The sequence below is a fragment of the Hordeum vulgare genome, unplaced genomic scaffold (genome assembly GCF_904849725.1).
Source record: "Hordeum vulgare subsp. vulgare unplaced genomic scaffold, MorexV3_pseudomolecules_assembly, whole genome shotgun sequence".
NCBI classification, from domain to species: Eukaryota; Viridiplantae; Streptophyta; class Magnoliopsida; order Poales; family Poaceae; genus Hordeum; species Hordeum vulgare.
The window spans coordinates 30,580-58,458 of NW_025422563.1; the positions used below are offsets into that span (position 1 = coordinate 30,580).

The following is a 27,879-nucleotide window of genomic DNA, read 5'->3' on the forward strand; positions in this document are numbered from 1 at the left end:
GAAAAAACAAATATTTCTCGGCGTAAGAAAAAATCTTTTTTATTTTAAATTTAAGAAACTAGTGTATTTTTTTTTAGGGCATAAGCTCCTATCTATATCTACTTTCCTTGAGCATAATATAGGGTTTTTTATTTTTTATTTGATTCTAAATTCCAAGATAACTCATTAGAATTATTAATAAGATGGTTCTAATATATTAGCAATATTTAGATTGGCCCCCTTTTTTTTATTCACTTTATTACTTCTATTCTAGACCCTATCCCTATGGTTTATTCTTATGAAATATCTTATAAAATAGAAGGTATAAGAAATGGATATAATGAAATTCTTGATTCGATCTTACGACCTAATTTATTTGATTAATGGATCAACAACCAAACCATCCATTTTAGGAAAAAAAAGGAGCATGGTCTTATTCAAATTCAAAGCGCTTCGTAATCTTCAACCAGTTTTGTGCTTCAATATAATTTCCCGGAGTAAGCGCTATAGCTTGTTTCCAATATTCAGCAGCTTGATCAAACCAAGCTTCCGCAATTTCCGAATCACCCTCTAGAATGGCCTGTTCTCCTCGGTCGGAATAGGCAGTTCCTTCCCTTAGAACCGTACTTGAGAGTTTCCTACCTCATACGGCTCAGAAATTGCTATCTTAATTTCCCCTATCTTAACTGAATTCGATTTATCAAAAATCGATCCAATTTGTTCTTGTGTTAAGCAGAAGAAATTAATTACCTAAGTTTCAAACCCTAATTTTTCTCAATAATTAGTTTGATCTTTTTTCCCACCTTCAGAAGAATGAAGCATAGATAGATATAGAGCCTTCGTTCAAATTTTCTGAAAGGTAACTATCCCGGTTTCATATATGAAATCTCTATAGAATCCTTGAAAAAGACTTTTTTCCATAAGAAAGAAAAAAGAACTTACTATCTTTGGGATCTGATACTACACCGCTGCTTAATCCCTTAGTGGATCGGCTCTATTACATAAGCGGATTCCTAAATTTTGCCCCATATCATGGGATAAGTAAGCAGTTTTTTTTAGTTGTATCGACCCAGTCGCTCACTAATTGATCTTTACGGTGCTTTCTCTATCAATTTGAGAAACTTTATCCATAGAGTAGTAGTATAGGCCATACTTTCTTCGTTTTTTGATTCTCGTGAAGTGTCCTTCCTTCCTACAGCTGATAGGGAAAAATCGTTGTTTTTACGATCCCTATGTAGAAAGCCCTTTTTTCCAGTATTTACTAGAAAATTTGATCCTCTCTTTTTTTGTCTTTCTATAGTGGAGATAGTCGCACGTAATGACAGATCACGGCCATATTATTAAAAGCTTGCGGTAAGAAGGGGTTTCGTTCTAGTGCCCGGAAATAATATTCCAAAGCCTTTGTATGCTCTCCATTGCTTGTGTGTATAAGGCCTATGTTATAGAGTATATAACTTCGATCATAGGGATCGATTTCTAGTCGCGTAGCTTCATAATAATTTTGCAAAGCTTCCGCATAATTTCCTTCGGATTGAGCCAACATCCGTTACGGTCGTTCATTCTATTCAAAAAATCTCCGTTCCAAAACCGTACATGAGGTTTTCATCTCATACGGCTCCTCCCTTCTGTACATAATAGTACTAAGCGAAATAATCTTAATCTATAGAATCAAAATAGAATTAGTCCCGTCTCATTATGAACCGAAAGGGGCTGGTATTTTTCCAAGAAATCTCTAGCCAACCTTCCCACAAGAGGTTTTTCTTAACACCAATGAATTCTATTAATGCTAGAGGAAAACGATAGCTCCAATAATTTCTTTGTTCTCAACGCCTCCTATTTAGAGGAATTAGCTACTTCAACGATCTTTGATGGTTATAGGGGTATCCAAAGTACAAACCTGATGGTTGTTTGTTATCCCAACCATTCTTCCCAGCCCTGATACCGATCAGGAAAGGGGTAATTTCTACCAAAGTTTTTCTCTTGTTGATTCCTATTTCTAGGTGTAGTGCTTTTCTCCCCTATGCTGCCTACGGATACTAATAGAGTGGCCTGTAATCCATACCATACCATATCCTGTAGGTGTAACCTTTCGCTCAATACTCAAATCTACAATTGAAGTATCTGAAGCCGCATCAATCGAGGATACACGACGGAAGGAATTGTTAGTTCGCCTCACCTTCCCGAAGCGTGGGTTTGCTTGCTTTACAAATTTGGTTCTCTCTATGCCAACCCCTTTTCTTTTTCCTAAGACTGAGGTATAGGTAGGTCTAAAAAAAAGCAAAAAAAAAAAGAGTCAAATCGCACCATCTCTATAATAAGTAAATGCCTTTTTTTCTCCTGAGGTTGTCGGAATTATTCGCAATAAAATATTGGCTATAATTGAGAAGGTCTTATCAATGAAATTTCCATTTACACGGGATCTAGGCATAATTCCCAAGCCATTCTATATAGAATTGTTTTCATTCCTTCACAAAATAACATAAAAACAAACACATTCGATTCTTATAATTATAAATAGATTGATCCATATGCTCTAAATCCATATGTTTTAAATGGATAAGAGAGATATGGATTTTCCGCTCAGCTCAAATTGTATCCTTTTCCTTCTGCTTGGACACGAAGAGATATGCAATATTTGACTAAGACTGGATTTCATTCCACTTTCCTATTTCTGAACAACAACTTATGTCATCAACTATTTCGTGTTTTCAAAGTTATTAATTGTCTCATACTCTATTTTTGATTTCAATGGTGTAGCGTATCTTATGCAAACGGAATTCTAAGGTTTCTTTATTTTATTATGCAATAAGAAGAATTCTTGCATTCTCTTTTTCTTTAGTTGCGGGAAAACCTAAATTAAAACTTTTATTTTATAGCGAGCGCAATTTCTAGTAAAAAATCCTGTATCCTTCCACCTAGATCAAAAGGAATTTTTCCAATAGAACTAGGGAACCCCCGAGCGGTTGCGGTTGTACCTGTACTGCAGGAATAAGAAAACTCGCTATTCACTCAGTTTATTTTCCATAATAAGTTATGTAGGAAAGATGGCCGAGCGGTTCAAGGCGTAGCATTGGAACTGCTATGTAGACTTTTGTTTACCGAGGGTTCGAATCCCTCTCTTTCCGTTTTTCTTAATTCATCAACGTTAAGGATCACAATGTATCAAATCAAATAGCAATTTATTCCAGTAATAATATCTTATATTATCTTATTTTTATTTAATAGAAATTAAAAATTCTCTATAGCAAATTACTGTGGTATGTAAACATAGAGGAAAAAAGCAAAAAGGATCCTAATCCTAGGGTTAATCAATTTTAGCTAGTTGATGGGAAAATACGAATTAATGGTAATGGTCTTAGGGCTATTTAGTTCGGGGAAAGGGGAAGGGGAAGAAAATTCTATGAACCTTTCCTTTTTTCATTAAGTTCAAGTCTGACGAGAGTAATATTCTACAACTAACAACTCATTTATTTTGAGACCGACCCACTTCCTATCTAGGATTTTATTTACTAGTCCTTTATATTCCAATGTGTCAATCGTCAAATGGCTTGGCAATTTCCCCGGGTCCGATGAAGCAATATAATTTTGAACCAGACCTTTTGATCTTTGGTTATCTTTCGTAGTAATAATATCTCGGGGTTTGCAACGAAAACTTGGTATATTGACTATACGGCCATTAACTAAAATATGTCTATGGTTGACTAATTGGCGGGCCCCAGGAATGGTTGAAGCCATACCCAATCGAAAAAGGATATTATCCAAACGCATTTCAAGTAATTGTAGTAAAACCTGGCCTGTTGACCTTTTTGCTTTTCCAGCGATATGTACATATCTAAGTAATTGTCGTTCTGTCAGACCATAATGAAAACGCAATTTCTGTTTTTCTTGAAGACGAATACGATATTGCTCCTTTTTCCCAGAATTGAATTTTTTTTTAAGATTACTTCCGGATTTAGGTGTTTTTCTAGTGAGTCCTGGTAAAGCTCCCAAACGGCGTATTTTTTTTAAACGAGGTCCTCGATAACGGGACATGAAGACTCCTTTTTTTTATTGAAATTTCATTTTACACAATTAATTTCATTGTATTTACATTACAGAATACATCGAAATTAAAACTGAATTAAACTACAGGATAAACAGAGTAAAATCAACTAAAGTACCACAAAAAATGGAATTTCATCAAAATCTGTATTTTTTGTATTTTTTGTATATATATTATTTATTTTATTGTTTTGTATCTAGCAAAATAGTAAGGTAAAAAACATAAAAGATCCTGGATTCTCCATTTAATTCGGAAAAAAAGAGATTCTTGTTCGTAGAACATCGATAGAGAAAAAAAAAGCCGACTATCGGATTTGAACCGATGACCCTCGCATTACAAATGCGATGCTCTAACCTCTGAGCTAAGTGGGCTTACATAACGGAAATAGTGTAACAAATAGAAATAGGTATAGTATAGGAAATCCGTAAAATCTCAGATATTAGTTATTACTCTTAGCTATTAACTAGTTCTAAATTTGAAGTTCTACTTATAAAAAAATACTAAATAAAAAAATACTAAAACTTCTTAAAGATAAAGTTAGCTTGATATGCTTAACTATAGGATATTTAAAAAGAAAATTATAGACTTTATGGGTATTTTCATTCGATCATTATAGACTTTATTATTTGTTAATAATTTGAGGATTAATATTTCACTAAGGGGAACATAAAGTCAGAGTAAATAAAATTGATAATTCTGATTAGAAAAAAAGAATAAATATCCAGCGTTATAGTATAATTTCGAATACTATAAAAAAGTAAGACGGGAGGTGGGGGAGATAAAAAGTTTTGGATATATTGATTCGGATTGAATTGCAAATACATCAAGGATAGAATCAATGTAATTCAGAATTGCAATAAGCAAGCGGGGTCTCTCAAATAGAGTCGAACTGAACTGCTAGACTACGTTGAGTGATGAACTCAATGATTCAAAAAAAAAACTAAGAGATGGATGAAATTACACAAGGAATCCTGGTCTCAAAGAAGAGGGAAGTGGGGATATGGCGAAATCGGTAGACGCTACGGACTTGATTGTATTGAGCCTTGGTATGGAAACCTGCTAAGTGGTAACTTCCAAATTCAGAGAAACCCTGGAATTAAAAAAGGGCAATCCTGAGCCAAATCCGTGTTTTGAGAAGGGATTCTCGAACTAGAATACAAAGGAAAAGGATAGGTGCAGAGACTCAATGGAAGCTGTTCTAACGAATCGAGTTAATTACGTTGTGTTGTTAGTGGAATTCCTTCTAATTCTAAATTAGAGAAAGAGGGGTTTTATACTTTATACATTTAATAAACACGTATAGATACTGACATAGCAAACGATTAATCACAGAACTCATATTATAATATAGGTTCTTTATCTTTTTTAAAATTTCAAAATAAAATTCGAAATGATTATGAAATAAAAAACTCATATCATAATTTTATTTTGAATTATTGTGAATCCACTCCATTCGAATATTGAATAATCAAATTCTTCAATTCAAATTCAAAGTTTTGAGAACTTTTAAAAAGAAAGTGGATTAATCGGACGAGGACAAAGAGAGAGTCCCATTCTACATGTCAATACTGACAACAATGAAATTTCTAGTAAAAGGAAAATCCGTCGACTTTTTAAGTTGTGAGGGTTCAAGTCCCTCTATCCCCAAATCCTCTTTTTTTTTCTTTTTATCAATGGGTTTAAGATTCATTAGCTTTCTCATTCTACTCTTTCACAAAGGAAAGGAATGCGAAGAGAACTCAATGGATCTTATCCTATTCATTGAATAGATTTCTTTTTTATTAGAGTATCGGCAAGAAATCTTGGTTATTCACTCTATTTTTAAGTATTATTTAAGTAAACCATGCACAATGCATAGGGCTACCCCCCCCCTTTCAAATTTTGAATTTGAAATACTTTAATTGATTTTTTAGTCCTTTTAATTGACATAGATACAAATACTCTACTAGGATGATGCACAAGAAAAGGTCAGGATAGCTCAGTTGGTAGAGCAGAGGACTGAAAATCCTCGTGTCACCAGTTCAAATCTGGTTCCTGGCAGAGAAAAAAAAAGATCCACCGAATAGGTATTGATCCAAATACCTCGAGATGGATTGTGATACATATTTATTAATAATATATAATATAGATAGAGTATGATTTATTCATCTAAGTGGATAAATCTATAATATAAATATAGAGGCACTTCTTTTTAGAGAAGTTTTAAAATATACCCTTTCTTTATGATAAGGAAGGGGGTGAGATTAGGTTCCCCTTTATTTTTTTGCGTTTCTTTATTTTGTATTCCACTATTCCGACGAATATTTTTTTAGTCTTGCTTATCTTTATCTTATCTTATTTTCCTAGTTGTGCTAAGTCATGTGCGCGATACAAAGTTCCTGGTAGAGAACTTCTTTGAGTCATCCTATTTTTCTGTTCATATGAAGGAAATTAATATGTGATTTTCAAAATAGGGGAATCCAAATGAAACCCTTTTTTGGCTCAGTCTATCTGGAATGCTTTTGTATAATAGGAATTAATTATAAATAGGTATTCCGTTTCATCTAGGAAAAGAACCTAAAAATATTCCTTGACTTGAATAAAATCTGGAGTTGTGTTGTATAAGTGAGCACGAATTTCTTATCATTCAATGAGCATCTTGTATTTCATAAAAATTGGGGGTTATATAGTCCTTACGTAAGGGCCAGCCTATCCAACTTTCAGGCATTAGGATACGTTTAAGGCGCGGATGATTATCATAAGAGATTCCCACCATATCATAAGATTCGCGTTCTTGAAAATCGGCACTTCTCCAAATCCAGAAGACAGACGGAATTCTAGGATTATCCTTTTGGGCAAAGACTTTTATGCAGACTTCTTCTGGATTATCTATACCGTATTGTATTCTTGTAAGATGATACACGCTAGCTAAAGATCCACCGGGTGCTACATCATAAGCACATTGGGAGCGTAAATAATTATAACCATATACATATAAAATGACAGCAATGGAATCCCAATCCCCTGCTTTTATTTGTAAAGTCTCTATTCCTCGGTGATCAAAGCCCAAAGATCTATGAACCACCTCATGTTTGACTAGCCAATTAGATAACCAACCCTGCTGCATTGTCTTCATCTCTCCCTCTTTGTATAAATATTTCCCATTTCGGATGCAAGTTTGAAAGATTGCTCTGCTTTTTCTTTTTCTACACAAAAGAGCCCCCCCCTCCTAATTCACTAATTTGTAGGAAGGTACTGGACTTTTGGATTTTAAAAAAGTTTCAGAAGATATATCTAATGTCGATGGTGATTGATAGAGCAATTCTTGCTCATAAGTTCCTGTATGAGTACTGCGCCTAACATAAAGCTTGTGACTGGTAGTAAAACATCTTTTTTTATTTTGAGATAGAGTTCGATCCTCAACTATTTCTCGCGATATCTTCTTACGAAGTTTTGTTAGGGCATCTATAACTGCCTCCGGTTTAGGAGGGCAGCCCGGCAAGTAGACATCCACAGGAATTAACTTATCAACTCCCCGAACAGTACTATAGGAATCCGTACTGAACATTCCCCCTGTAATAGTACAGGCTCCCATAGCAATGACGTATTTTGGTTCAGGCATTTGCTCGTATAATCTCACTAAAGACGGAGCCATTTTCATTGTTACCGTACCGGCTGTTAAAATTAGGTCTGCTTGCCTAGGACTTGATCTTGGTACCAATCCATAACGATCAAAATCGAATCGTGAACCTATTAATGAAGCAAATTCAATGAAACAACAACTGGTACCGTATAGAAGGGGCCATAAACTGGAGAGTCTTGACCAATTCGAAAGATCATTTAGTGTAGTTGAAATAACAGAATTGGAACTTGTTTGGTCAAGTAAGGGAAACTCAATCAAATTCATAACTGTCTCAATAGAATCTTTTCCTTCTTTTTTTTTGTCTAAATATTCAGTTAAGACCATTCCAAGGCTCCTTTTCGCCATGCATAAACTAAACCGACAACTAAGATAAGCACGAAAATCAAAGCTTCGATAAAAACGGATACACCCAATACGTCGAAACTCATTGCCCAAGGGTATAGAAAGACGGTTTCCACATCAAAAACAACAAAAACGAGCGCAAACATATAATAGCGTATTCGGAATTGTACCCAAGCCCCTCCCATGGGTTCTATACCCGATTCATAACTAGAAAGCTTCTCTGGTCCTTCACTAACCGGGGCTAAAAGCCCTGAAATCGAAAATGCCAAAATAGGAATAAGGCTTGCTATTATTAGAAATGTCCAAAAAATATCATATTCGTGAAGCAGAAACATAATGTACTCCCATTAATGTGGAATAGGCGGAACTTAAATTAGTCAATTCAATTCAGCATTGTCAATTTATCCAGAACTTCTCTCTTTTCCTCGGTGAAACAAGAATCTTTTTTGTTCAAACAAAAGCGCTTAGTTTAGCCTTTGTTTCCTCTGTGCTGCATCTTCTTTAAAGATTCATCCAATGGAATCCCAACTCCCTTTCTTTTGGATTTCCATTCTATTTAGATATGGTGTATGTAGATCTAATTCTTATATAAAGAAAACTTTATCGTTTCACTTTGTCTCGCTTTCTCTAGAATCTCTATAAAAAAAGAATAGCTCTATCCTTTATTTACTATTTAATAATAATAAGAGACTATTAAATAAAAATGAGAATACTACTAATTAGAATAATTAGAACCTAATTAAGATAGTAGGACTAATCTATGCAGTATAATGAGAAGTAATACTATAAAAATAAAAATAAAGAACTCTATTTCAGAACTATGAGACAGAATATTCTGTTTTCTTATTTACTCTTTACTTTATTTTTTCTATTTTTCGTTTTTCTTTTCCTGTCTGTATGATTTTGATTTTCGATGAATGAGCCTTTGGTAATGCTTTTATCTCTATTCTATGTCGCAGGCGCCTATCCAGTCTATAAACAAATACTAATGCGAAAATGAAAACTATACTAAACTAAAGAAAACATAGGATAGAGATCCTAAAATAGAAAAAAGGGCATATTAGGGCTATACGGATTCGAACCGTAGACCTTCTCGGTAAAACAGATCAAACGGATTATTATCGAAATGATTTGAACTGTTTCAAAGACCCAACATGCATTTTTTTGCATTGGGCTCTTTCATAAACTGATTTAAAGATCAGTTAGTCCACCATAGTTTTTCTTTACGGAAAGATAATGAGATGGCTCCCTGTGCTCTGATTGATTTTTTGTATTATGATCTATCTAGGAGCAATACCAAAGTGTTTCAAAGGAGGATTACCTTGACTTAGGTCTGCCTCTGGTCTAAATTAAATCAACCTAAGTGAAATGGAGTCTCTATCGTTCCACTGCAAGAGTTAACTATGAGACTTCATACACCTTAAAGTTCATAGAACGAAAAGAAGTTTTTTGGAGGCCCTTATCCTCATTACGCCTAGCATTTAGTGGGCTGGATATTTACCTTATCAACTAGCAAATCCATAAGGGTTCTATTTGATTAGGCACCTGAATTGGCACCTGAATCGGACTGAACCGACTGTTTGTCAGGCTACTGTTCTCCTATTCTCTCGAATCTATGAAGTAAGACATTGATTTTGCAATAAGATCGATTATGTTCATTGCATAATAAGCTCCTTTGAAAAGCATTGGCGCACGTGTAAACGAGTTGCTCTACCGAACTGAGCTATAGCCCTTATCAGAGATATCTTAACATATAGAGAATTTCTTGTCAAGATGAATATTTTCTAATGCCAGAGGATATCCCTTTGATCTGTATCTGTTTAGTATTTAGTTTAGTATTTAGTATATAACAGACCAATAACAGAGCGGTATTGCTTAGAAAAGGGATTCAATATATAATCGATCGAAGTAATGGGTCTTCCTTTGTGGTGATAAATTGCCTACTTAACTCAGTGGTTAGAGTATTGCTTTCATACGGCGGGAGTCATTGGTTCAAATCCAATAGTAGGTAAGTAGGTAGAAAAATTACTAGATAGCATTGGACTTACTTCGCTTCGCTATCTAATAACTTTTTCTACCCCTCTTCCCTTTTTCTTTGTATCAACTATAAACCACTGGATTGTCTTCAATTGGATGGGGGAATCCAATTGACAGCCTCGATTCGTATCCTAGCTCGTCTGAGAGCGAGCTTCGCTTCAACCAAATCTTTCGTACCCTCAGCTTTACTCAAGTTAGCTTCGGCTATTTCAAGTGCCTTTTGAGCTTCTTCCGGATCAATATCACTACCCAGTTCCGCATCATTTCCTAAAATGATGATCTCATTATTAACTATTCTCGCAAAACCGCTCCACAGAACCGCCGTTAACCATTGGTCGTTGAGGAGGCGTATTCTCAAAGGACCCATATCTACTGCTGTGTTAATAGGGGCGTGGTTTGGTAATACGCCAATTTGGCCACTATTCGTGGATAAAATGATTTCTTTCACTTCACAATCCCAAATAATTCGCTTAGGAGTCAGTACATAAAGATTTAATTTCATTTCTGCGATTTGTTCTCCTCTTCTAAGGTTATAGCTTTCGTGCTAGCTTCATCGATGTTACCCACCAAATAAAAAGCCTGTTCAGGTAGGCCGTCTAATTCTCCGGAAAGGATTAGTTGAAATCCCCTAATAGTTTCCGCAAGAGCAACATACTTTCCTGGAGAACCAGTAAAAACTTCTGCCACAAAGAACGGTTGTGATAAGAAACGCTCAATTTTTCTTGCTCTTGCTACAGTTAAACGATCCTCTTCCGATAATTCATCCAAGCCAAGAATTGCGATAATGTCCTGAAGTTCTTTGTAACGTTGTAAAGTTTCCTTAACTCTTTGCGCAGTTTCATAATGTTCGTTGCCAACGATCCGAGGCTGTAACATAGTTGATGTTGAATCTAAAGGATCTACTGCTGGATAAATACCCTTGGAAGCTAATCCTCTGGAAAGTACGGTAGTAGCATCCAAATGTGCAAATGTTGTGGCAGGGGCAGGGTCGGTCAAATCGTCCGCAGGTACATAAACTGCTTGAATCGAAGTTATAGATCCCTTTTTAGTAGAAGCAATTCTTTCTTGCAAAGAACCCATTTCTGTACTAAGAGTAGGTTGATAACCCACTGCGGAGGGCATTCTCCCTAATAAAGCGGATACCTCTGATCCTGCTTGAACAAAACGAAAGATATTATCGATAAATAAAAGCACGTCTTGCTTATTAACATCTCGGAAATATTCTGCCATAGTTAGGGCAGTTAAACCAACTCTCATACGAGCTCCCGGTGGTTCATTCATTTGGCCATAGACTAGAGCTACCTTTGATTCTTCAATATTTTTTTCATTAATTACTCCGGATTCCTTCATTTCCATATAAAGATCATTTCCTTCACGAGTCCGTTCCCCTACTCCACCGAATACGGATACGCCCCCATGAGCTTTAGCAATGTTATTGATTAATTCCATGATCAGTACTGTTTTACCTACTCCAGCCCCCCCAAATAGTCCTATTTTTCCTCCACGTCGATAAGGAGCTAAAAGATCGACGACCTTAATACCTGTTTCAAAGATGGATAATTTCGTATCTAACTCGATAAAGGCAGGCGCAGATCTATGAATAGGGAACGTTGCACTACTATCTACAGGACCCAAATTGTCAACAGGCTCCCCAAGAACGTTGAAAATTCGTCCGAGAGTAGCTCCACCGACCGGAACACTGAGAGGAGCTCCCGTGTCAATCACTTCCATTCCTCTCATCAACCCGTCCGTAGCACTCATAGCTACAGCTCTAACTCGATTATTTCCTAATAATTGTTGTACCTCACAAGTCACATTAATTTGCTTATCGGCAGTGTCTCTACTCTGGACTACTAAAGCGTTATAAATATAAGGTAACTTGCCCGGGGGAAAAGTGACATCCAGCACGGGTCCAATAATTTGATCGATACGACCTGTACTTTTTTCTTCACTTGTGGAAACCCCGGGACGAGAAGTAGTAGGATTGGTTCTCATAATTATCACATAATTAAAAAAAAGGAATTTGTCGAAATTTTTCTTTTTTTATTGTTGAATAATGCCAAATCAAATCAAAAAAAATCCAAAAGTAAAAAGGAAATGAATTAGTTAATTCAATAAGAGAGAAAAGGGGACCAGGACTTGATTTCGTTGCCCAAGCGAATCCCATTCAATCGTTTACTCATGGAATGAGTCCGTTGGAAAGTTCAATCAATCTTTTTTTCATATACATTTTGCCTTTTGTGGAGGATCTGTGCCTACTCTACTTTCCTATCTAGGACTTCGATATACAAAATATATACTACTGTGAAGCATAGATTGCTGTCAACAAAGAATTTTATTAGTATTTAGTTAGGTATTTGCATTCCAAATAAGAAAAGAGACCTATTAAGAACTTGTAAAATAAGGATTAGGGATTAATTTGGGTTGCGCTATACCTATCAAAGAGTATACAATAATGATGGATTTGGTAAATCAAATCCATGGTTTAATAACGAACCGTGTTAACTTACCATAACAACAACTCAATTCCTATCGAATTCCTATAGTGGAATTCCTATAGGATAGAACATACACAGGGTGTACGCATTATATATGAATGAAACATATTCATTAACCTAAGCATGCCCTCAATTTTCTTTAATGAGTTGATATTATATTAATTGAATATCCTTTTTGTTTTACGAGATTTTTGCTAAAGTTTCATTTACGCCTAATTAACATCGAGTAGACCCTGTTATTGTGAGAATTCTTAATTCAAGAGTTGTAGGGAGGGACTTATGTCACCACAAACAGAAACTAAAGCAGGTGTTGGATTTCAAGCTGGTGTTAAAGATTATAAATTGACTTACTACACCCCAGAGTATGAAACTAAGGATACTGATATCTTGGCAGCATTCCGAGTAAGTCCTCAGCCTGGGGTTCCGCCCGAAGAAGCAGGGGCTGCAGTAGCTGCCGAATCTTCTACTGGTACATGGACAACTGTTTGGACTGATGGACTTACCAGTCTTGATCGTTACAAAGGACGATGCTATCACATCGAGCCTGTTGCTGGGGAAGACAGCCAATGGATCTGTTATGTAGCTTATCCATTAGACCTATTTGAGGAGGGTTCCGTTACTAACATGTTTACTTCCATTGTGGGTAACGTATTTGGGTTCAAAGCCCTACGTGCTCTACGTTTGGAGGATCTACGAATTCCCCCTACTTATTCAAAAACTTTCCAAGGCCCGCCTCATGGTATCCAAGTTGAAAGAGATAAGTTGAACAAGTATGGCCGTCCTTTATTGGGATGTACTATTAAACCAAAATTGGGATTATCCGCAAAAAATTATGGTAGAGCGTGTTATGAGTGTCTACGTGGTGGACTTGATTTTACCAAAGATGATGAAAACGTAAACTCACAACCATTTATGCGCTGGAGAGACCGTTTTGTCTTTTGTGCCGAAGCTATTTATAAATCACAGGCCGAAACCGGTGAAATCAAGGGGCATTACTTGAATGCGACTGCGGGTACATGTGAAGAAATGATTAAGAGAGCTGTATTTGCGAGAGAATTAGGGGTTCCTATTGTAATGCATGACTACTTAACCGGGGGATTCACCGCAAATACTACTTTGGCTCACTATTGCCGCGACAATGGCTTACTTCTTCACATTCACCGTGCAATGCATGCAGTTATTGATAGACAGAAAAATCATGGTATGCATTTCCGTGTATTAGCTAAAGCATTGCGTATGTCTGGGGGAGATCATATCCACTCCGGTACAGTAGTAGGTAAGTTAGAAGGGGAACGCGAAATGACTTTAGGTTTTGTTGATTTATTGCGCGATGATTTTATTGAAAAAGATCGTGCTCGCGGTATCTTTTTCACTCAGGACTGGGTATCCATGCCAGGTGTTATACCGGTAGCTTCAGGTGGTATTCATGTTTGGCATATGCCAGCTCTGACCGAAATCTTTGGGGACGATTCTGTATTACAATTTGGTGGAGGAACTTTAGGACATCCTTGGGGGAATGCACCTGGTGCAGCAGCTAATCGAGTGGCTTTAGAAGCTTGTGTACAAGCTCGTAACGAAGGGCGTGATCTTGCTCGCGAAGGTAATGAAATTATCCGAGCAGCTTGCAAATGGAGTCCTGAACTAGCCGCAGCTTGTGAAGTATGGAAGGCGATCAAATTCGAGTTCGAGCCGGTAGATACTATCGATAAGAAGGTCTAAAAAAAAATAAACGAAATAAAAAGAGAAAAAAATAAGTTATGAAATGCAGTAATTCTTCTTTATTCTTCTAATTGATTGCAATTAAACTCGGCTCAATCTTTTTTTTTATAAAAAAGATTGAGCCGAATAAAAATAGATCATGATATGATCATGAGACTTGACAAATCGAGATTCGTCTATTCTATATATCTAGAATATATATATATATTAAGGTATAATACAATAAAGAAATAAAAAGAAAATAATAAAATATAGTAGTATCATATGATAATGGAATCAAATACGCAGTATTTACAGAAAAAAGTCTTCGTTTATTGGGAAAGAATCAATATACTTTTAATGTCGAATCGGGATTCACTAAGACAGAAATAAAGCATTGGTTCAAACTCTTCTTTGGATTAAGGTGGTAGCTGTGAATAGCCATCGACTACCTGGAAAAGGTAGAAGAATAGGACCTATTCTGGGCCGTACAATGCATTACAGACGTATGATCATTACCCTTCAACCGGGTTATTCTATTCCACTTCTAGATAGAGAAAAAAACTAAAGGAGAATGAATGAAAAAAGACATAGTTTGGAAGTTAGACCTTTTTATAAGACTCTCTTTCAATTTCAAAAAAGAGGACGTTTGAAACTTTTAACAGGCGTAATCGTGAGTCAACATGCTAGAACTAGATAAGGAAGTTTTCTATAACCTTAATAAAAAGGATAAAAAGGTAGTTTTAGTTTATGACTCCGATCAAGAGCGAGAAATCCTTGATTTGGGATTGGACATAGAACCTGGACCCATCGGAGAGACGTTGAAAGGAGCGTATCCTGATGGTAAGAATTATACTTTCGTGGAAATACAGCGCTATAGACTTCAGTGTGGTAGAGTAGACGTTTTGTTCCTAATTTTTCTGGACCAAACCTCCGCTCCGACCCAACGATACAATGAATTTTTTCTGTTCATATTCATAAATAAAAAAGATTAGGAATCGCAATGCTACTATATGCGTCCAGAGCAGTATTTTGAATACTATTCTTCTATAATCCATTATTGCGCGGGGTCTTACTAACAGGACTTCGCGGCACAGGACGGGTCTTCGTCGAAAAGCTAACACCACCCGGCATTTTCATACCCTTTCTTTGGGTGGTATATCGCCTTTAAAAGTCTAAGAGGGTAGTAGGGGGGATCTTAAGAGGGTAGTAGGGGATCTTAAGAGGGTAGTAGGGGATCTATAGTAGGTAAGATAATTTGCCCTTTGATTTTGATTGAATATACTATTTTTCTGCCTTTACCACGCATTATTGTATGCGCTTCTAGAGAAGTATGTATGCAGGAAGTAAATTCTAGTCGCTTTCTTTTGAATCCAATTTCAAATTAGATTAGAAAGATAGAAAGGCCATGAGGATGGGAAAATAAAAAAAATCTTTTTAATTAGTTCTCCTTTTTTGGAATTTTCTTATTATCCTTATCATTTTTTTTACAGAATATTTTGCAAACTAAAAAAATACAATAGTCAATATTCCTTATAATAGATATACTTAATTATATCATAAGAATCTTAAGATATTTTTCGACTAGATAGAAATAGTAAATTTGAATTGAGACACCTATTCCATGACGGATTTAAACTTACCTTCTATTTTCGTGCCTTTAGTAGGCTTAGTATTTCCGGCAATTGCAATGACTTCTTTATTTCTTTATGTGCAAAAAAAAAAGATTGTCTAGTATTTTTTAGTGTAAGTAATATAATATGGTAGGGTATGTGACTTTTTCTACACACACTTTCTACACACAAATGAAAAACGGCTATGGATGCAGATATAGGCTACGAGCATAAATGCATGAATATGCAGAGCTTGGTATAGCGAGTTTTTTTTTATTTATTTTAATTGAATCAACGAATATTTTTTGAATAGAAAGTCAATGTATCTAACCTATTATTTCACAGGAGTACTAGTTGCTGAAGGCGATTTCAGAATCAAAAAAAGTAAAGGCAAAATTATTTAGCTTATTCTCTCAATTTCAATCGACCGCTGCTGGATTTAGTATATCTAATATGAATTGGCGATCAGAACACATATGGGTAGAACTTCTAAAAGGTTCTCGAAAAAGGAGTAATTTTTTCTGGGCCTGTATTCTTTTTCTAGGTTCACTAGGATTCTTATTGGTTGGGACTTCCAGTTATCTTGGTAAGAATATTATATCTATACTTCCATCTCAAGAAATTCTTTTTTTTCCGCAGGGGGTCGTGATGTCTTTCTACGGAATCGCAGGCCTATTCATTAGCTCCTACCTGTGGTGTACTATTTTGTGGAATGTAGGTAGTGGTTATGACCGATTCGATAGAAAAGAGGGAATAGTTTGCATTTTTCGTTGGGGATTCCCTGGAATAAAACGTCGCGTCTTCCTTCGATTCCTTATGCGGGATATCCAATCAATTAGAATTCAGGTTAAAGAGGGTCTTTATCCTCGTCGTATTCTTTATATGGAAATCCGGGGCCAGGGGATCATTCCCTTGACTCGTACTGATGATAAGTTTTTTACTCCACGAGAAATTGAACAAAAAGCTGCCGAATTGGCCTATTTCTTGCGCGTACCAATTGAAGTATTTTGAGGTATCTTTTTTGAACTGAATTGAATGAAGAAAAGATAAATTGGAAGAAGAAAAGTTTTCTCAACATGGGGAGGAAGTCCCTTCGAAATTGGATTTGTTATTGTAAGGGGATTTTTAAGTATTTATCTAAAGGAAGGAACAAACGAGGATAAGATAAAATTATTTTAAATTTTTTTTGTCGAAGTTAGATATATTGCATACTATTCTTCTCTTCCATTTTCACCCGAAAGGGCTTTTTTTATTCTATTTCACTATTTCATTCCATCTAGATCTAAGAAAGAACCCAATGCACTGAAATTCCACTAATATACAAAAAAGAAGAATAGATACAGGGTATCAAACCTATAGAGTTTTTGCTTCAAAGAAATAGAAATATCATGAAATAGAAATATCATCATATAGAGTCAGGGAATGGAATAGAGTCAGCGAATGAAGCATATTCATTAACAACTCCATTTACAGATCAAAAATGAAAAAAAAGAAAGCATTGCCTTCTTTACTATATCTTGTATTTATCGTACTTTTGCCTTGGGGGGTCTCTTCCTCATTTAACAAATGTCTGGAACTTTGGATTAAGAATTGGTGGAATACCAGGCAATCCGAAACTCTCTTAACTGATATTCAAGAGAAAAGGATTCTAGAAAGATTCATAGAATTAGAAGAACTTTCTCTCTTGGACGAGATGATAAAAGGGAAACTAAAGACACATGTACAAAAACCTCCTACAGGAATACACAAGGAAATAATACAATGGGTCAAAATAAATAATGAGGATCATCTCCATATCATTTTGCATTTCTCGACAAATATAATCTGTTTGGCTATTCTAAGTGGTTCTTTTTTTCTGGGTAAAGAGGAACTTGTCATTTTGAATTCTTGGGTTCAGGAATTCTTCTATAATTTAAATGACTCAATAAAAGCTTTTTTTATTCTTTTAGTTACTGATTTTTTTGTTGGATTTCACTCCACCCGTGGTTGGGAACTAGTAATTCGTTGGGTCTATAACGATTTTGGATGGGCTCCTAATGAGCTTATTTTCACTATTTTTGTTTGTAGTTTTCCAGTAATTCTAGATACATGTTTGAAATTTTGGGTCTTTTTTTGTTTAAACCGTCTATCTCCTTCGCTTGTAGTCATTTATCATTCAATTAGTGAAGCATAAATTCATTTGATCTCCCGATATTAATATTAATCAAATTAGCATCTTTCTTTAGAAAGAAAGCCCTTTTCCATTTTACCAAAATTCTTTCTATTTATACCTGCTTTAAGGTATTCATCATTGCAGTACAACTGTTGCAGTAGAATGCCAACAAATTCGTGTATAGGGAACTAGATTAGCTTAGCTACCTATCTAATTTATTGTAGAAATTCTGGGATCTGTGATTGGACATGGAAAATAGAAATACTTTTTCTTGGGTAAAGGAACAGATAACTCGATCGATTTCTGTATCGATCATGATATACGTAATAACTCGGACATCTATTTCAAATGCATATCCCATTTTTGCGCAGCAGGGTTATGAAAACCCACGAGAAGCAACTGGGCGAATTGTATGTGCCAATTGCCATTTAGCTAGCAAGCCCGTCGATATTGAAGTTCCCCAAGCTGTGCTTCCCGATACTGTATTTGAAGCAGTTCTTCGAATTCCTTATGATATGCAATTGAAACAAGTTCTTGCTAATGGAAAAAAGGGAGGGTTGAATGTAGGTGCTGTTCTTATTTTGCCCGAGGGATTTGAATTAGCGCCGCCCGACCGTATTTCCCCTGAGTTAAAAGAAAAGATAGGAAATCTTGCTTTTCAGAGTTATCGTCCCGATAAAAAAAATATTCTTGTGATAGGCCCTGTTCCCGGTAAGAAATATAGTGAAATTGTCTTTCCCATTCTTTCCCCTGATCCTGCTACGAAGAAAGATGCTCATTTCTTAAAATATCCTATATATGTAGGGGGAAACCGAGGAAGAGGACAGATCTATCCTGATGGTAGCAAGAGTAACAATACAGTCTATAATGCTACGTCAACAGGTATAGTAAGAAAAATACTACGTAAAGAAAAAGGGGGGTATGAAATATCCATAGTTGATGCATCAGATGGACGCCAAGTGATTGATATTATACCTCCCGGACCAGAACTTCTTGTTTCAGAGGGGGAATCCATCAAGATTGATCAACCATTAACAAGCAATCCTAATGTGGGAGGTTTTGGTCAGGGGGACGCAGAAATCGTGCTTCAGGATCCATTACGTGTCCAAGGCCTTTTGTTCTTCTTCGCATCCGTTATTTTGGCACAAGTTTTTTTGGTTCTCAAAAAGAAACAGTTTGAAAAGGTTCAATTGTACGAAATGAATTTCTAGGTCCCGGAATTTCTTACCATCAAGTTGGTAAAAAGCCTCGATTTATTGGCAATTGCTAGAATTATCTATGATCTTTTTTGGAAATCCTTTTTTTGTTTAGACTTTTTTTTGTTTACGAGATGTCTGGAATTCCTTATTTATATCTCATGCAAAAGAAGAGAATCCAAGGCAAAGGCGAGAACAATAAAATTTAAATTTCTTTCGAGGGATTGCAGGTCTTCTTAATCGTCTATTCGGCACAAGAAAAAGGCTTTTTCTTGTGCCGATTCTTCTTGTATCAAAATAAGAATCCTTTTTCTTCCTAATTCGTCAAAGATTACTTTACTATTTCTTCTTTATTCGGGTCTGTCTCTTGGGCCTCTTTTTCTTTTGCTTAGGTTTAGCCGAGGTAGTGGACAAACAGAGGGGAAGAAAATATGGCGGGGGACAAATTTCTTGTGATTGTAAGCAAATAGAATTGCTTGGCTTGTTTAATTAAGTTTAACTTCAAACTTACAGAAATTTTGCAAAAAAAAGTAAACTCTTCCATTGAAGGTTTTTTTTTTATTTTTAGGCTAGTTGAATAGTTTTGATTAAGGTTTTATTAGTTTATTACTCGAAACTAAATCAAGGATTTTCAGGATACTTCCTTTGTGGAATAAGATATTGGATCCTCGAGTGATCTCTTTTTCTTGTTGCTTCATAAGAGTGAATCGAATAGATTCAATTCGCGTTATAAGAGTAAAAATTCCGCGGGTCCTTTCCGCTCTAATCAGATAAAGGGGGTAAGGACCCGCTAAGCTCCTACTTTTTCATGTTTACAATCTGGTCCCTCCGATTACTATAGAGATGAACCCAATCCAGAATATGAACCATAAAAGAAAACACCTACTAAACCAATCACAGGAATACCAGCTACAGTACCTATCAGCCAAAGAGGAATTCTTCCAGTAGTATCGGCCATTTCCCCTACTTTCCTCCACATTTTATCAATTGGTCATGCTAGAGACAAAAACAGTCATGGGTAGTTATAAGGATGGTATCTTTCCAAATGGGATAAGAGAATTCTTATTAGTCTCTTTCTTTCTCTCAATTGAAGAAGTAATTGGAAAATAAAACAGCAAGTACAAAAATGAGTAATAAACCCCAGTATAGACTGGTACGATTCAATTCAACATTTTGTTCATTCGGGTTTGATTGTGTCATAGTTCTATAGTTGGAATTTGGTTTATCGTTGGATGAACTGCATTGCTGATATTGATCCCAAGAAAAAAACAGTAGGTACAGCTAGTCCGTGAATAGCCAGCCATCGCACTGTAAAAATAGGATAGGTTCGATCTATGGTCATTGAGGGCCTCCTAAAAGGATCTACTAAATTCATCGAGTTGTTCTAAAGAATCAAAACGGTCGGTTATTAACGGAATTCCTTGTCGGCTTTCCGTGAAATATTCGTTTGGCCTAGGACTTCCAAACACGTCATAAGCTAAACCCGTACTGACAAATAACCAACCCGCAATGAATAGGGAAGGTATAGTAATGCTATGAATAACCCAGTATCGAATACTGGTAATAATATCAGCAAAAGAACGTTCTCCCGTGCTTCCAGACATGCTGAACTCCCAAAATTTTTGTACATTCAAAAAAGGAATTGATTCCGTAAAAGATGGGATCAACCAGTAAATAGAAAATTACTGATATTTCATCCTTGTGAGATTGTCAATTTTGTACCAAAGGTGTATTTTGAGTATACCGAATTAGTATAGCTATCCTTCCTATGGCACAGCAATCTGGTTTTGCCTGGTTCCGAAACATAATTACTTTTTTTTGTCTATAGGTAAGCTATATGTTATTCAAGGCGTCAATAGAAAACCCCTTTTTTGTAGGTTCTATTTATTTTCCTTGGCTTCGGAATAATAGAGTAATTCGGAATAGCAGCCAAAATCTTGGGAAAATCTAAGTTAATGATCAATAGGTTTGGATAAATAATTTAGGAAGGATATTCTCATACTGACACAATACAAGGACAAGTATATATATGTGAAATTTATCCTTTCATAATTCGTAATTAATCCTTGTCTTGTTTGTTGGATTAGGTCTAACTTTCTTGACCAAACTGCGAGCGTGGAACTTTACGAGATGAAATAGGGAAAGACAGAAGATAGAATAGAACTTAAAAGGATAATTGAAGTGACTCGTCTTCGAATCTACTTTGGTTGGAGTTCGAAAAAGGAATAAAAATAAAGTAAATTCAAGGAAGAGCTTTCTTTTTTTTTTAACAGACCCTCGGGAGGTCGTGGAATGCTTTTCTTCTCCTCTTATTCCATATAGAATACAATCAGTTAAAATTAAAATAAGAAGGAATAGGGGAATATTCGATCGTTCAGTCCAAAAAGAGGGTCCTATTGAAAAAGAAATTATCCAAAATAGAAAGAAGTTTTTTTTTCAAATTCAATTGTTTATTTATCTCTTATTCCGAAATTTCCCTGAAAATCCAATTTCATTTTTTCATTCAATGGGGTTATATGATCTAGTTCTTAATATTATTACTTTACTCAATTGAAAAATTCCATAACAAATCTCTTGATTCGAAATTAGGGACTCATGTATCATCTGATGAATCCACTTTCTTTTACACTTCTGTATCTCACTCTATCTTGTTTTTTAGTATTATCTAAAATAACTGATGAATTATGAATTTTCCATAACTTAGGTAAATGCTTTACCAACATATGTAGTGTAGTAAAAAAAAATAAATGGAATTTAACTCTTTCATGCTTACTTTAACTAGTTATTTCGGTTTTCTACTGGCTGCTTTAACTATAACCCCAGCTCTATTTATTGGCTTGAACAAGATACGTCTTATTTGAATTGACTGAATAATAATAATTCAGAAAAGCAAAATCTTTCTTTGGGATTCCTGATATTCTACGACTCTTTTCCAGACTAATTAGGAATTCTTTTCTTGGTCATTGAGATTCGTGGATAATTTAGAGTACTATTTAGGGATAGATCGTACCTCTTTTTTTATCCCCCCGAACAAATCGAAATGATTGAAGTTTTTCTATTTGGAATCGTCTTAGGCCTAATTCCTATTACTTTAGCGGGATTATTCGTGACTGCGTATTTGCAATACAGGCGTGGGGATCAGTTGGATCTTTGATTGAGTCATTTTTTTTTTTTTATTGACCTCCTCTCTGGTCTGGAGGAGGTCAAATTGGAGTTACAATTCAATTTTGTTAAATTATTTTACTCTGCTTCGACATAAGATAGATGGAATCACGCTCTGTAGGATTTGAACCTACGACATCGGGTTTTGGAGACCCGCGTTCTACCGAACTGAACTAAGAGCGCTTTCATTCATTCAAAAAGAAAATCTTTTTCTATTCCTAATGTATCTCACGTACGTATAGTCTCCACAAATTCCAGTTATACCCACTTTACTTTAATTGATCTCGTTGCTACTGCCTATAAAGAAGAAAGAAGTAATAGGTAGGGATGACAGGATTTGAACCTGTGACATTTTGTACCCAAAACAAACGCGCTACCAAGCTGCGCTACATCCCTTTTCCAAATTAAATTGTTGTGCAATGCCATTGTACACAATTCCTGTCTTCTTTTCCACATCATAATTTTCTTATTCTTTCTCTATCTATATATAGAACCCTCGTGTCATTTCTTCTTTTTGGTCTCATATAATTAAGGAATTATATACAGCTAAAATCCAATAGAATTTCGCCTATAAAAGAAAGATTACTTTTCCTTGATAATATATAGGAAGAAGGGGTCATCTTTTTATTTTTTAGGGATAGGACAATTTCGGAAAATTTCGTCGATTATGGTTCAGTTTATATATAGCATAAGTTTATGATCATATATGTATTCCAACAAGGAAGGAGGATTTTCAATGCGGGATATAAAAACATATCTCTCTGTAGCACCCGTGCTAAGTACTCTATGGTTTGGTGCTTTAGCAGGTTTATTGATAGAAATTAATCGTTTATTCCCGGATGCTTTGTCATTCCCTTTTTTTTAATTCTAGTTATTGCTATGGGAGGGATAGATTTCTTCGTGATATGACAAAATTTTATCTTATCCTTTTCAATCTTTTTTTAGTATCGGAAGGAAAAAGAAAGAAAAGATGGATTGGGTTGAACCTCAGAGTCATTAAAAATTTGGTAAACCCTATTTTTAAAAATAGAAATTCAATTTAAAGGGGTACCCAAGCTAAATCAGGCCTCAGAAATCAGAGCATAGAAAAAGGCGGGGCTGACTAATTAAATGAAAGGATTTCGAACCAAAATCTTTGCTAATTCGACAAGGATTGTATTCTTTAATTATTTCTCTATTTTTTATTACTTAATTTAAGAATAAAAAAAAATTATTCTAATGAATTTTATTCTTCTTCTTCGGATTCAAAATAGAAGAATAAAAGAATAAGTAGAAGAATTAAATTAAGTCAATCCAAAAGGAAAAGGAGGTTCATGGCCAAGGGAAAAGATGTTAGAATCAGAGTTATTTTGGAATGCATCAGTTGTGTTCGAAAAGGTGCCAATGAGGAATCGACGGGGATTTCTAGATATAGTACTCAAAAGAATCGCCACAATACACCCGGACAATTAGAATTCAAAAAATTTTGTCGTTATTGTCGCAAGCATACGACTCATCACGAAATAAAGAAATAGGAACATCGTGTATTCGATCTTTCCAAACAACAGAAAGAGTAAGAACTTCATATTTTATATATAAATAAAACATAGTATAGAATACAAAATACAAATCAACTCATCTGATTTCCGGTCGATATTATTTCATATGTATAGAGGGTATTCATATACTATAAATATGAATCAAATAAGATATGGATCAAAGAAAAACTACTTCTTCTGGATCCTAAATTAATAAAATAAAGAAGTGCATTTTCCAATTTTAAATTAAATAAGGAATAAATCATGTATACATCTAAACAACCTTTTCTTAAATCTAAGCAACCCTTTAGTAAATCCAAGCAAACTTTTAATAAATCCAAGCAACCCTTTCGTAAATCCAAGCAAACTTTTCGTAAATTCAAACAACCTTTTCGTAAATCTAAACAACCTTTTCGTAGGCGTCCCCGGATTGGCCCGGGAGATCGAATTGATTATAGAAACATGAGTTTAATTAATAGATTTATTAGTGAACAAGGAAAAATATTATCGAGACGAATAAATAGATTAACCTTGAAACAACAACGATTAATTACTCTTGCTATAAAACAGGCTCGTATTTTATCTTTTTTACCGTTTCGTAACTATGAGAACGAAAAACAATTTCAAGCCCAGTCAATTTCAATAATTACAGGTTCTAGACCCAGAAAAAATAGACATATTCCTCAATTAACGCAAAAGTACAATTCCAATCGAAACTTAAGAAACTACAACCAAAATTTAAGAAACAACAACCGGAACTTAAGTTCCGATTGTTGATGTTTTATTCGAATTCGCAAGGGCCAGACCTATATATATTATAAAGAAAGTAATCCAGCTCGTCGATTCCTACCACTTAATCTTAATTTATTGTATCTTCCCGGAGTTCCCTCTCCGGGAATTCATCTTTTATTATTCCAGTATATTACTTTATTTATACCTTTAATTGATGATCTTTATTTTATTGGAAATCGTGTAAAGATTATTTGGATTTGATACAGCTACTTGTGCAAGCATTTTACGATTAAGAATCAATTTCTTCTTGTACAGGTTGTGTATTAATTTACTATAACTATCGAATACTTTATATACCCGCGTTGCTGCGTTTATCCGAGTGATCCACAAACGACGAAAATCCCTCTTTTGCCTACCTCTATCTCGATGAGAGGAAACAAAAGCTCTTTTTACTTGTTGGGTAATCATTCGATTAAGTCTTAAATGAGCCCCTCTAAAGTTTGAGGCAAATGAACGCATTTTTGTTCGTCGTCTCCGGGCTATATATCCTCGCGGAACTCTGGTCATTGAATCAAATTAACCTTAATGAATAACTAATGATTTCTCTTCTTTTAGCCACCCTTTTTCTCATTAATAACAAAACTAATTATTCCGATATATAAAATATTAATTCCAATGGCTTTTGCTATAGTAACCTTCCCAACCACGATTTTTTATTCCACTCCGTTCAGTTATTTCTATACGAAATAACAAATTCATTCTAAATAATACTAAAAAAAATAGTGGGTTCCATCGTTTCTATGGTTCCCTTTTAAACGGTGAGGCCCTCTCTATACACCGGAGCCCTTTCTTTCATCAAAAAGTATTACGAACTTGTATAGTTCACATTCTTTGGCTCTACCTATCCATTATAGAGTAAATAGCTCTTTTCACAATAAGAGTTATCCATACAGTGACGGTATTTAATTATGAAAGTTGGCTAAGTAGCTGACCCTGTTAGTCCGTTCTTTATAAGATAAAAGAGCATAAGCCTTTTTCTTTTTATTACTATTTCCTCCGCTTAATGGATAACCATTTGCTACCAATGGGAGAATTGCTTCTTATTTCCAAATTTAGATAATTCGATTTGCACCAAAGGAAACCAGAAATTCCATATACCATAGAAATCTAGGATAGAGAAGCTATATCCTATTCATTGGTACTAATCAGGGATACTTCAAATTTTTTTTATATTTGTTTGAAGTCATGATCTGAACGAGTCGCACATACACCCTAGCACATGTTCCTCGACGCTGAGGGCATCCTTTAAGCGCAGCCGTTTTTCTAGCATTTCGTATTGGCTGTCTTGCGTTTCTAATAAGTTGTTTAACCGTTGGCATGTTGTATGTATATAGAAAAAAATGGATTGGTTTAGATCCATCTTAACCTGATGATTGCTCATCATGAAGTCTTTCTATTTTCTATTAAATCGAGGAAAACACGAATTTAGCTGTGAAATAACTTTACAAGAAATCCGGACACTACCAATCCTTAAACATTTCCGGAAACCACACTGGATCAGTATCGCAGTGCTTGTCAATCATTTCATCCCCTACAATATCGACAAGTCCATAAGCTTTGGCTTCGTCTGCTGACATAAAAACATCCCTTTCCATGTCTTCGGATACAACCCAAAAAGGCTTGCCTGTTCTTAGTGCATAAACCCTTGTGATCATTTCGCGAACTTTGTGTAACTCTTCTACTTCTAGTAAAAATTCTGGTGTCCTTGCCCGATAATAAGCACTAGCAGGTTGGTGAAGCATAATCCTCGCGTGAGGGAATGCTATACGCTTGGCGGGTTCTCCTCCAAGCAGAATGAAGGACGCCATGGACGCGGCTATTCCGAGGCATATTGTATATATATCTGGTGTCACCGTTTGCATCGTATCAAAAATAGCCATTCCTGAGATTAGCCAACCGCCTGGGGAGTTTATAAACAAAAAAATATCACTAATTCCATCTTCTATACTCAGATATACCATGAGACCTGTAATATGATTCGTGATCTCGCAACGAATCTCTTGACCTAAAAAAAGTGTCCTTTCTCGATACATAACATTGTATAAGTCAACCCAAGTCGCTTCTTCATCTCCAGGAATCCGGTAAGGTACTTTTGGAACACCAATGGGCATATTAGATTAATATTATTAAATTTAAGTAAGAAACACTTTAATATGGAAACGTAAGAATGGAACAGAAAGAAAGAATCTGCAGTTTATTGTCTTAATTTTTATTCTTATTCTATTCTATTTTATTCTTATTCTATTCTATATGAATACTATAGATTCTATTAATACATAGATGGAAAGGTTATACATATAAGAAAGGTAAGACAGATTGAATAAAGAAAAAGGAATGGGTGATTCGAATGCTAAACAAAGAGGGGTAGCGATCTATTCTTCGTTTTTTCCAAATTGGCCAAGTTACCCATTGCATATTGGCACTTATCGAGTATAGAATAGATCTGCTTCTCTTTCTTCTTATGAACAGAATTGGCTTCTTATTTTTAATGGAATGAAATAAATATTCGCGCTTTCTGACACAGAATCCCCTAGAAGGGTTAGGTACAATGGATAATCTTTTTCAATGCGATAAAATAAAGCGACATCGTGTCTATTTTTCTTTGCTAAAGGGGTATTTCCATGGGTTTGCCTTGGTATCGTGTTCATACTGTCGTATTGAATGATCCGGGTCGATTGCTTGCGGTGCATATAATGCACACAGCTCTAGTTTCTGGTTGGGCTGGCTCAATGGCTTTATACGAATTAGCAGTTTTTGATCCCTCTGATCCTGTTCTGGATCCAATGTGGAGACAAGGTATGTTCGTAATTCCCTTCATGACTCGTTTAGGAATAACGGATTCGTGGGGTGGTTGGAGTATTTCAGGAGGAACTGTAACAAATCCGGGTATTTGGAGTTATGAAGGTGTGGCAGCTACGCATATTGTGTTTTCTGGCTTGTGTTTCTTGGCAGCGATCTGGCATTGGGTATATTGGGACCTAGAAATATTCTCTGATGAGCGGACGGGAAAACCCTCTTTGGATTTGCCCAAGATCTTTGGAATTCATTTATTTCTTGCAGGGGTGGCTTGCTTTGGCTTTGGGGCATTTCATGTAACGGGTTTGTATGGTCCTGGGATATGGGTATCCGATCCTTATGGACTAACTGGAAAAGTACAAGCTGTAAATCCAGCGTGGGGTGCAGAAGGTTTTGATCCTTTTGTTCCGGGGGGAATAGCTTCTCATCATAT

At 35.5% G+C, this 27,879-nt stretch overlaps 2 protein-coding genes and 5 non-coding genes across 7 annotated transcripts; 2 read left to right on the plus strand and 5 right to left on the minus strand.

Annotated features, from left to right (window-relative positions):
• Positions 1 to 42: 42 nt before the first annotated feature.
• LOC123420115 (photosystem I assembly protein Ycf3) lies at positions 43 to 9,727 on the minus strand. Its single transcript, XM_045107283.1, has 3 exons — positions 2,284 to 9,727; positions 1,297 to 1,524; positions 43 to 573 (listed from the first exon to the last, which is right to left on the minus strand). The coding sequence occupies exons 1-3, from the start codon at positions 2,405 to 2,407 to the stop codon at positions 413 to 415; spliced, it is 513 nt and encodes a 170-aa protein (XP_044963218.1). The 5' UTR covers positions 2,408 to 9,727; the 3' UTR covers positions 43 to 412.
• On the plus strand, positions 3,018 to 3,104 carry TRNAS-GGA. The gene has a single exon. It is a non-coding gene; the product is annotated as a tRNA-Ser (tRNA).
• TRNAT-UGU lies at positions 4,320 to 4,392 on the minus strand. Its single transcript has one exon. It is a non-coding gene; the product is annotated as a tRNA-Thr (tRNA).
• Positions 5,989 to 6,061, plus strand: TRNAF-GAA. The gene has a single exon. It is a non-coding gene; the product is annotated as a tRNA-Phe (tRNA).
• A 701-nt stretch (positions 9,728 to 10,428) lies between the features above and the next one.
• LOC123420113 (ATP synthase subunit beta, chloroplastic) lies at positions 10,429 to 12,398 on the minus strand. The gene has a single exon (XM_045107281.1). The coding sequence runs from the start codon at positions 12,015 to 12,017 to the stop codon at positions 10,521 to 10,523; it is 1,497 nt and encodes a 498-aa protein (XP_044963216.1). The 5' UTR covers positions 12,018 to 12,398; the 3' UTR covers positions 10,429 to 10,520.
• Positions 12,399 to 22,450: 10,052 nt separating this feature from the next.
• Positions 22,451 to 22,524, minus strand: TRNAW-CCA. Its single transcript has one exon. It is a non-coding gene; the product is annotated as a tRNA-Trp (tRNA).
• Positions 22,525 to 22,663: 139 nt separating this feature from the next.
• On the minus strand, positions 22,664 to 22,737 carry TRNAP-UGG. Its single transcript has one exon. It is a non-coding gene; the product is annotated as a tRNA-Pro (tRNA).
• Between the last annotated feature and the right edge of the window lie 5,142 nt (positions 22,738 to 27,879).